The sequence below is a fragment of the Hyaena hyaena genome, unplaced genomic scaffold (assembly GCF_003009895.1).
Source record: "Hyaena hyaena isolate Hyena2069 unplaced genomic scaffold, ASM300989v1 scaffold_1, whole genome shotgun sequence".
Lineage (NCBI taxonomy): Eukaryota > Metazoa > Chordata > Mammalia > Carnivora > Hyaenidae > Hyaena > Hyaena hyaena.
Genome location: NW_024080633.1, coordinates 8,256,086 through 8,267,101, shown reverse-complemented (window position 1 = coordinate 8,267,101; position 11,016 = coordinate 8,256,086). Strand labels below are relative to the sequence as shown.

Here is an 11,016-nt window from a genome sequence, read left to right as displayed (position 1 = left end):
GGGGGTCACTTTGTTTGACTTACTGTTGACTATCGATTAGGGTTCTGACTCAGTCAAGTTCGGTGCTAATTTACAGACAATGAGCTCCAAGTAACAGATGACCCCCCAGCGATGGCTGCACGCTGAGGGGGAGGGTCCCTGGCTGGTTCGCTGACCACGTGCGACCCCCCGCCTCCTGTCCTCTGTTCAGCCCTTGTCACGATGCTGCTCCCTCGTGAGTGAGCGAAAGGACTCTGAGGCCCAGACTCACTCTCTGTTTGGTAGACTCACAGTCTTGGGGTTGTTTTTTTTTTAATGTTTTTTATTTATTTCTGAGAGAAAGACAGCATGAGCAGGGGAGGGGCAGAGAGAGAGGGAGACAGAATGTGAAGCAGGCTCCAGGCTCCGAGCTGTCAGCACAGAGCCCGACACGGGGCTCGAACCCACGAACCGTGAGATCATGACCTGAGCTGAAGTCGGACACTTAACCAACTGAGCCCCCCGGGCGCCCCTAGACTCACAGTTTTAACTGGTTTCTAAATTACATGTCGAGGGGCTCAGTCAGCTGAGCGTCCGACTTCGGCTCAGGTCAGGATCCGCAGTCCACGGGTTCGAGCCCCGCGTCGGGCTCTGTGCTGACCGCTCAGAGCCCAGTTCGGATTCTGTGTCTCCCTCTTTCTGACCACCCCCTGCTCATGCTCTGTCTCCCTCTCTTTCAAGAATAAATAAACATGTGTCGACCCTCTCAAACTTCCCCCGGTGGGAAGGGCTCGCATTTGGAACTTCTGCACAGCCCTGGGGAGTGTCCGGGGCCCTCACTTCTGTGCGGGTGCCCCGGGCATTCCTGGGCCACTAAGAGCAGGTCTGGAGAAGAGGGTACGGCTGCGGCGGCCTGACCGCTACCTCTGATGGCTAACCGGTGCGTCACATGGACGCTTCAAACCAGTGACGGTGACTAGCTTCCACCCCACGGGCCGGCGCTGCCCGCTCAGGCCAGCTCCACGGCCGGCCCCTCCGGAAAGGGTCTGGAGGCCGGATCGGAGCTCAGCGCATCCCGCTTGACGAGCGAGGCCCGACCGGGGGGCGGGGGCGGGGCGGCGGGCGCGAGGCGGGCGTCTGCCACCCCTGCTTTAATCTCCCCGCAAACAGCCGCCCGGGGCTCCGGAGCCGGAGGACTCGCGAACCGTCACGACCGGAGCTCCCCAGTAACCGCCAGGGTGCGACCGCGTGAGGCGCGTCTGGTCTGCGGCGATGCGGCCGACAGCGCCGTCCCCCCCAAACGCAGTCATAAACTCGACCCTCGGGCCTATGGGGCGTCCCTTCTTTGTCCACCTGACTGTCCCCGGCCCCTCTGGGCACTGCTGGAAAACCAACGGAATCTGTCATCCACACTGTCTAACCCCGCGACTGGGCTTCAGGCAGGTCCCACTGTGAGCTCCGCGTCTGGCGGCCCCAAGCTCCCCACCCCTTCCTCCCACGGAAGCTGCCACTTGGCCGGCGGATGGGGGCCGGCGTCAGGGGAAAGAGCGCCCCGCGTCTGCTTACGCAAAGGAGCAGACCATCGGCTGGGCTAAAACCACTGGCCCGGCCCCCCCCCCCCCCCCGCCAGACCCAGGCTCCCCCGTGGGGCCCGCGGGCCGGGCCGCCTCCGCCAGGCTGATCCCCCGTCAGGGACACTTACATTTCTGCTCTTCCTCGGGGACGATGCGGTAAACTTTGTACGGCTCTGAAATGTCCAGCTGGGACCGGTCTGTCACTTCCTCAAAATCGGGGCTCTTGTTCAAGGCACAGCGTAGCCTTGTCTTCCAAGTGGCTGGCTCGGCCTTGTCTCCTTCCTTAAATTTCCCTTTAAACACTGCCCAGGCCTGAAGGAACAGAAAGAAGCCCGTGAAATGCGAGGCCGCCCTGACCCCCCTCCCCCGAGCGCAGATATCCACGGCCGTGGTCAAGATCAGCACATTCTCGCTGGTCCTGACAGTCATTTTTGGCCGTCACCTCTCGTTGGGGACTTTCAGGAGCACTTTCTGTGACAGATGTGAAAAGACCAGGGCCAGGAAGGGGACCTTCCCCCAGACTCACGCAGCTGAACCTGAATCCAGCCCAGGCCCCTGCCCCTGGCTAGCTTGCGCGCACGCTCTCTCTCTCTCTCTCTCTCTCTCTCTCACACACACACACACACACACACACACACGCACACACACACACACACACACACACACATCTCGGATCTGCCTCTGGGCCATTCCTTCCCTGGACCACAGGGTCAGGAGGAGCCTGAGGTCAGCTAGCACAAAGAGGAAGTCGCACATGGTTTCACTAGAATGTTCAAAACAAAGAACAATTTGCTGCTTTTTCAAATCAACCCCTAGCTAAGGCTTAGCATGAAAAGGGAACATCTGCAAGAAGGCGCAATGTGGTCATCCACTGCCTTGCTACTTTTAATAGAAATTTTGTTTTGCATTTTGGCATTTATTCTAACCTTCCCGCCCCACCCCCGGGGCCCTGCTTGAAAGGCAGCGAGATGTGTTGTGTGTCTGTCGGGTTTCCGCAGCTCCCTTTCCGACCTCTCCAGACCCGAAACTCCGAATGAGGACGAGAAATTCAAAGCTGAAGGCCTAACAGCCACAAGCAGAGGGGGGCGGAACAGAAGACAATTCAGACAGACGTGTGAACGGGCAGCTTTCACGATTTCAAAATTGGAATCCAGACACGCCAACGAGGAGGTCACTGCCGTCAGGTGAAAATAACCTTCGCTGTCAGACAAAATCGGATTCGCCTTCCAGCCGGTGAGAATATACGGTCTGGAGGGAATCCTCGTTCCCAGTCAGGAAAATGCAATTCCAAAGGGGACTTTTCCAAGCGGACCCCGCCTGGGGCTACACCCCACTGTCTTGACTGCCAACCCAATGACAGTCTACTACAGCAAGAGCTCTGAAGCTTAATGCCCACACCAGCCCCCCTGGGAAGCTCACGAAATGCAGGTTCCTGGGCCCTGCCCCTGAGCTTCTCATTCGGTAAGCGTGGGTTAGGTCTGGGAATCTGCATCTTTTCTTTCAAATGTTTATTTACTTATTTTGAGAAAGAGCGAGAGACACAGAGAGAGAATCCCAAGGAGGCTCCGAGCTGACGCGGGGCTCGAACTCACAAACCGTTGAGAATCATGACCTGGGCCGAAATCAGGAGTCAGATGCTCAACCGCCTGAGCCCCCCCAGGCGCCCTGGGGCCTGGGAACCTGCACCCCAGTGACTGTCGGGCGGCCCGGGGGCCACACTTGCAGTCCCTCCGTGACACCCCTGGCTCGCAGCCCCATTCACCGCAGTCCTGCCTCTCCGTCCCCGCACACAGGTCAGGACCTCGCAGGCCACACCAGTGTCTGCGCCTCTGTTGACGCCCAGAGCTCGGACCGTGTGCCGCCGCCGGAGGCCAACGGAGAAGGTCGCTGTGGGCGCCCAGGAGCGAAACCCCTCCCCTGACGCAAACTGCCCTCTAGAAATGTCTCCTGCAGTAAATGGCTCTCGGTCCCTTCTGATCTTTTGTCCAACGATTTACTAACTGGATCGCAGGCCGTGCATTGGTTTCTTTTTTTCAAGGAAGGCGCAGCACGCATGAATTTCAACCTTCTATTACGTTAAGTCAGAGTCTCTCCGTACTTTGTGACGGGGCCGTCCTGGGCGTGGCTGGGGGCCCGAAGCCTCTGTGGCCCCCTCCCCCCTGCTGGATGCCAGCAGCACCCCCACCCCTGCTGTGACACCCAGATATGTCTCTGGAGGCGGCCATGGGTCCCCGGGGAGGTAAGATTGCGACACACTCCTCCACCCCCACCCCCTTTGAGAACCACTGGTTAATTCACATCAAAAAATGGACCTTGGGGAACACGGGCTTAGAGACGCTCCCAGGAGCAGCTGCCTTTTAGCCAGAAATGCACAGTCTACTGCTCTACCATCCGTCCAGGGCTCACATCCCCCCCAGAACGCCAGGACGTGACAGAGCGAAGCGGGCCCTGCGGTCCGGGGTGCCCCGGGCGGGATCAGCTACCTCGCCTCCAGCCCTATTGATTTTTTTCCTCGAAGGCCTACTGAGTTTGAAGTATCTGTGCTATAGGTCAAGTTCACGTAGGCCTGTCACAGCGCTGGTCGAGGACAGAAACGACCCTCAATTAACGAGGACTTCCTCCCTTGGCTTTATGAAAAGGAGGCAAAATACTTTTTGGAAAACAAGTAAGAGTGGCGATGTGGGCCTCGGTGCACCCGGGGCCGGCACCCAACGAGCTCCGCCTTGTTCAACCCCCATCTCTGGCCCTGCCCCACGAGGCCGGCCGCAGGACCCTACCTCCCGTCAGTGAGGAATTCTCTGGTATAAACAGCCCCTTACGCTCCACTGTATCTTCGTAACTCATGGATTTTTTAAGGTTTTCTTTGAATACTTCAAACAGAACTTTCTCTACATAACCAAAAGATCCATGAAATAGGGGCGTCTGGGGGCTCAGTCGGTTAAGCATTGGACTTCGGCTCAGGTCACAATCTCACGGTTCGTGAATTCCATCCCCGCGTCGGGCTCTGCGCTGACAGCTCTGAGCCTGGAGCTGCTTTGGACTCTGTGTGTGTGTCTCTCTCTCTCTGTCCCTCCCCTGCTCACACCTGTCTCTCTCTGTCTCTTAAAAATGAATAAATGTTTAAAAATTTTTTAAAAAATAAAGAGTATCCATAAAACAGCCCCATCCAACCAGAGCCTGACTGTGGGCGCTTCCCATGGGCCTCACAGGGACGCGCCGTCGGACGGTGGGACCCAGCCAGCGTGGTGCAGGGCAGAGCCACGTGGCTTCCTCCCTCTGTCCTCGCCAGCGAGCCACCCTCCTGGGGGCCGCATCCCCTCCCACCCGGCTCCTGCTGAGATTGTGGGCTTCTGTCCGATTGCCACACCGGGCGACTGCGAAATGAACGGAAGCCCTGGGAATCTTGCACATTTTTCTTGATGCTGTTGAAACGGCCATGAAGGGCGTTGCATAAGACATATAAATCTGGGGCTTTATTTCATTACCCCCAGAGCATAAGTTGAAGCAGGGAGCTGGGTGAAGGGGAAGCCTGGGAGGTCCCCAGGAGCCGCGGCCCCCCTCCCTCCCGGAGAGGTGACGGTCACCCTGAAACCATGTCCGCGGTTCCCCACGCATCTGCTTAAATCTGCTCACTGTGGCCACGGTCAGCAACCTGCCAGGTTCTGGGGGGGCGGGGGGGATTATGCTGTCCCCCCCCAAGGCGGCCCTGGTAATGTCACACTCCAAGGCCAGTGCTGAACCGCTCCCAGTGCCCAGGACGGCCCCCCAAGGAGGAACCAGGTGGCCCCGGATGTCAACAGTGCCGAGGCTGAGGGGCTCTGGCCCGCAGCCATCTACCATCTAGAATTCCCCGACGGCCCACAGAACCTTGGGCGCTGATTAAATGTAGCCAGAGTCGTTCTGGAGCTGGGTTCATCATGATCCCCAAAGGCAAAAGCACCACCAAGAGTGATAAAGGAGCGATTACCAAGGCCAGACCCCGGCAGCATCCAGACTCCCGAGCTGGGGTCCTTGATGGGAAGAAATCTGCTGGCCCCCCCTCGAAGGTGAGTGAGTACACTTGTGTCCGCCCATGCGGGCCCTGGAAGAGGGCTGGTCCCTGGCAGCAGACCCCCGGAGAGCCCCGGGATCCCAGACTACAGAGCTAAGAGAACTGCTCAGAGGGGGAGCCTCACTGCACACCCCAGGAGCACGGATAGCGCCTCTGCGCGCGAAGCCAGCTGTCACCTGCCTGTGCTCCTCTCTGGGGCCACTGAGGATCACCAAGGATCACCACCCGTCACCTCTGTTTGGCTGGGCTGGCAGACCAGACATCCCTGGAGAAGCATCCGGGTCCCTGCCGGCCTGCGCTCCCTCCCTCACCTCACCGAGGTCCGGGGTCCGGTTCCCATCCTTCCATACCTCAGCCTGCCCCGCCCCTCCCCCAGACCCACCCACTCTCCCCTCCCTGGACCCCCGATGCCCGCAGAACAAGGGCGCCCAGGGCCAGCCACCCGTGGTGCATCCATCTGCATAGGTAGAAGCCTGGGCTCACCTTGACCTATGGATCCACATCTCCCAGGGCGTGAAGCCTGCGTTCCTGGAGCCTCAGAGAAGCCCACAGGTGACCATGACCCCCAAGGGACTCTGACAGCCCAGCTGGGCTCCTGCTCGCCTGCCTGAACGTAGGTGCAACGGCACAACACCTGTGCTCGTCGGTCCGGCTCAGGCTCGGGGCCGCGGGCTGCTGGCGGCCCATCACCCAAGGGCCGTGAGATCTGGGACAAGTCCCTTCTCTCAGGGGTTCTACAGGGACAGGAGAGCAGCACAGCCACGTGTGGACGGGAAGACAAACACGTGGGCCAGGGCAAGCTCTCGCTCGCACGGGCGGTAAAGAGCCAGCCTCTCCACGCCTGGGTGCTTCTTATTCTCAAGGGAAGGAAGGCTATTTTCAACACCTGCTGCAGGTTCAGGCCACCCTACACCACCCGGCCCCGGAAGACATCACAGATGGCGTCTCTCTCATCTGAGCCGCCCCTACACTGCCAGGCAGGTAACTTTGAAAACTGAAGCCCTACGCCCTTCCTAGAATTCTTCATGGAATTTAGACGATGGCCCAGGGGGTACAGGCCTTGGTCTCAGGGCCTCAGAGAAGTACTCTCTCCCGGTTGGCTGGTCCTCGTGGAAAAGAAACGGTGGCATGGGTGATAAAGGTGCCCTTAGTCTCCTCGGCAGGGAAATGCCAAGAACACACGACCTCGAAGTGATTCAACCACACAACAGATGAAAAGTCACCCAGGATGTATTTCTGAGACGCAGTCAGCACTCAGTCAATGTTTGTTTTAAGAAATTAGATTGACAAGTAAGAAAGACGTCATTCAACACCTCCACGGGCCGGGGAGGGGAGGGGGGGAGCCAGAAACCCCTTCGTGATGTGGGGAGGGGGTTCGAGTCCGTACCTTGAAAATGGAGGCATCCACTTCCTGATTATAGTCTTGTTTGCCTGCATGCTTCCACGGGATCCGGAACATGCTCTTCTCGTCACTTTCCCAAATCAGCCCTGGGTACATGTTGCTGTCGATTTGCTCGATCAGCCACTGCCGAAGCCGCCGGCCACCGTTCCGGTCACACATCCTTGGAGAGGGGGGAAAAAACCCACATTCTGTGATGTCACGAATACCGTCTCCTTAATCGCAGCACCCCGTGCACGGATGAGCCAAGAAGTGCTACCAGGAAGATCAGAGGGTTGCCACGCGGGTGCCAGGCTCAGGGAAACCCATGGACCCTGGGGCGCGAGGCCACCTGCCGTGGGGAGGCCATGCCTCCCCTGGGCCTTAACCCCTGCAGGAAAACTGGAAGGTCCCCGGGAAATCTGCAGCTTCCCAGCAGCCAGCCGGCACCCCTCCTAGGGTTCCGCCTGGCACTCCAGCTTGTGCCCCTCGCTCTGTTTTGGGCAAACACAGCCACATCGAAGGGCACCTTTCCACTTACAGCACGAGCCGGGGAGTAATCACTTTTACATCATCAGGTCCCTTTAATGAGAAGCTCATCACTCCGAGAACAAACTCCATTACTTGATGGCCAGTCTGACCAGCGTTCGTGAGTAAACACGATGCCTGTGTGTGCCAGGAAGGAAGAGACCCTCAAGGCTACCCACTCTAGATGGTTCCTTCACATCTGGGCTGATGATAAGAGCAAGGGTTTGGGAACTAGACGGAGCTGGGGCCCCACTTGAGTCCCGCCGTCTCCCACCTGGGTGACCTTGAACCATCATTTAACCTTGGGTGCCAGCTACCCTGGCTGAGGCCCCAGGATAGCTCTCAACGCTTGGCGTCATTGCGGCGAGGGCTCGGAGGGCGCGTATAAAGCACCGGAGGCCGTGCCTGGACCTTAGAAGGTTCTCTCTAAAAAACAGATGTTATTTCTTCCAACTTTCTTCTTCGGGAAGTCTTACCACCAGTTGAGCATGGACATCAACTGTGGCCACAGGACAGACAAGTTAGCTGGGCTAGACAGTTCCAGAAGGCGCCAGGATGGGGGGGTTCTCACCAGGGTGCCCAAAGACACCCTTCGAAGAACTTTTTGCCAGAGCAGGCAGCTTTCCCAGCAGCCCAGAGAAAAAGAGAGAACAACCATGCCACATCGACTCACAGCCCACGGTTATAAGAACAGGGGCGGAAATCCCCTAGGCAGTTGGACAGAGGCCCACCAAAAAAAAAAAAAAAAAAGCATTTCTGTTCTTCTGATTAAAATGTGACCTTTTTGGGCAAACTGGTTTGAAACAATCAATAAGACACAATGTCCTCAAGACTGTGGTCACATCCAGAGCCATGCTGGTCCATAAAGTACATGACTTGGCACCCAGCCACCCAGCAGGTGGCTGTAGGATCAGAAAGGGGGTCCCGGTCCCACCCAGAGGGAAGGGGAGTCCCAAGTGCCAACTGTCACTTTTCCATGCCCACTTGTGGGTCTCACAAGGTGAAGCAGGTCGTATAGGAATTGGACTTGGGACTTGGACACCGCAGACCCAGCAAAGGCTTTTCTCCAACTGGAGAAAGGCGCGTGGGAAAAGCACCCGAACGCTCCCGAGCTCTCCGCATCTGCAAAATGAGTGCATCAGCGTTCCAGGATTCCGAAACAGCCTCTGTGTTTATAAATAAGAAGGTGCAGGTTTAGGACGGACACCTAATAAGAGAAAGGGAGGGACACCACAAGCAGCCCTCCCAACCCCCCCCCACCCCCACCCAATCCCGCCCCAGGAAAGTAACCCAGCAGAGTCCTGACTCCCACAGATCCCTCCTGGAGAAAAGACACTGAATGAGCTGTGTGCAGGACAGGGGTGAGGGGCCAGAACACAACAGAAGGCGTGGTGTCTGCGAATCTATCGACTCAATGAAATGTGCCCACTCAGTGTATCTCCTGCGTCCTCATAGGCTTATAAACCCGAGTTCGCGCTCCAAGAGCCGCCTGAAATGAAAAGCAAGATTTTGTTTCTCTGGACGCTTTTCTAGAACGTGGATCCACACCTTCTTATCAAGATTCCTAATGGATTCACAGCCCCCCAAAATGTTAAGAGCAACTGCCTTGCTGATTTACAAGAACGGGAAAAGAGGAAAGAAGAGAGAGAGGCACTGGGAGGAAAAGTTCAGCCTATTTGCGCACAGGGGGAACACTGAGACCCCGAGAGGCACCCTGACCCCCCCCACCACCGGCCCCGGCCACGCCGGCAGCATCTTACTTCACTCACTCTGTGGAGAAAAACCATGGTTAAGTCACGAGATCTAAGCACGCGGACAGCCCTACCTGAATATTCAACCAAGATCACCTCTGAGACTCTAAACGGCAGTAAAAACCTAAGACTCCAGCTGGATGACGACCCACAATGATTTATTGAACGCTAACAAATTAATTCCACCCAATGCCAAGCCAGAAAAAAATGTATAAGTCCAGTCACATGTTTATAACTTCCTCTTCCTTGACTTTAGCTTATAATTCTCCTTATGGGCCAGGTCCTATCTGGAGCTAATCTGCATCCCAATAAATGGGCCCCAGGGATCAGGCTTCCCAGGCAGGCGATGATCCACCCACTTTCCCAGGAAGTGCCCACAAGGCGGCCGATGACTCCCCTCTGGCGCATCTCAGGGCCCCTGCGCATTGGCCTGGTGGCCGAAGATCCCCATCTCCCCCAACCCCCGACCAAAAGCATTAAAGGCAGCTTCTCGCTTTGGCCTCAATCTTTCTGAAATGATGGAACCCAATCCCGTCCATGGAGGATCCTGACACAATCCCAAAGGGCAGGCTCAGAGCCTTCATTCAAGGACCAGCTCCTAATGTAGGGTTAAAAAAAAAAAAAAAAAAAGTTTTATATCTCCCTGTATGCTGAAGGGACCGGGGTTTGTTTTTTTTAATGTCTATTTTTTGAGAGAGACCGAGACAGAGACAGAGCACAAGCAGGGGAGAGGCAGACACAGAACCCAAAGCAGGCTCCAGGCTCCGAGCTGTCAGCACAGAGACGGTCGCGGGGCTCGAACTCTTGAACGGCGAGATCATGACCTGAGCCCCCCAGGCGTCCCCAGGGATAGTTTTAAATTCTGGAAAATTCAGTCTCTAGTTTCCATCCACAGCGGCCTCCACAACCCTGGGAAGCGGTCTCCCCGTGGCCCTGGCGCCCCTTTTACACCGAAATGCTCCTGTTAGCTGTGAGCCCTGCGCAGACTTCCCTGCCAGGGACCACGGGGCTGGCACGGGCGCCACTCGCAAACCCCGACTGTCACCAGGCAGAAGCACCCCGGGGCGCGCCCTGCAACGTCCAGGGCGCACAGACTGGCTGGCTTCGGGCGGTTTCTGGGTCCTGACCCTGCAGGCGATCCCTCGGCGGCCGGACTCGGCCGAGTTGGAGGAGAAGCTCTTGCAGTAAAGGGGTCACTACGTCCTCTGGTCAGAGAGGCCATTCTCGAGGTTTCCGCGCAAACCAGATTTTAAGAAAAGCGGGGTATTCGGGGCAAACTTCAGCTCCTTAGGGAGCGGCCGCCCCGCGCTCCACGCCTGGGCTTTGGGGTCGGGTCGCGAGGACCAGCAGAGGCAGGGAGGGGGCACAGCCGGGCGCCCGCCGCCGCCGGGGGCCCCGCGCCCGCCCGCCCCGGGGCCCCGCGCCCGCCTACCTGCCGCCGCCGCGCCGGCCCTCCGCCCGCGTTCCCACGCCGCCGCCGCCGCCCGGGGATGCGGCCCGGGCCGGGCGCCCGCGGGGGTCTATGACGGGGCGGCCCCGGCGGCCGGGCCTCGGGGGCGGGCCCGTGGGCGGGGCCCGTCCGGCCCGCCTTCTTCGAAGTGCTCGGCTTTCCGAGAAATCACTGAGCAGAGGCGGCCGCTGACGGGCCCGGGCGCCCTTCCGGGGTCCGCGCCGGGGGTCCCGGGGGCGGCGTGGGACGGGGGTGTCCGCAGGAATTCCCGAGGGGACTCGGGGCGTCCACGCGGCCAGGCCAAGGGCAGGGCGGGGGGCGGGTGT

At 58.4% G+C, this 11,016-nt stretch overlaps 1 protein-coding gene across 2 annotated transcripts in view; it reads right to left on the bottom strand.

Annotated features, from left to right (window-relative positions):
* IRF8 (interferon regulatory factor 8) overlaps window positions 1-10,700 on the bottom strand; it is a 20,777-nt gene extending 10,077 nt beyond the window's left edge. Inside the window, exons 1-3 of one of the 2 annotated variants that reach the window (XM_039227750.1) lie at window positions 10,673-10,700; window positions 6,971-7,145; window positions 1,661-1,844 (exon numbers count right to left, since the gene is read on the bottom strand). In XM_039227750.1, coding sequence (XP_039083681.1) covers window positions 1,661-1,844; window positions 6,971-7,144 — 358 coding nt within the window. In that variant the 5' untranslated portion in view covers window position 7,145; window positions 10,673-10,700. Of the gene's footprint in view, window positions 1-1,660; window positions 1,845-6,970; window positions 7,146-9,314; window positions 9,351-10,672 lie in introns of those variants that run through there. The other variant, XM_039227760.1, reaches the window with a different exon arrangement.
* Window positions 10,701-11,016: the final 316 nt, after the last annotated feature.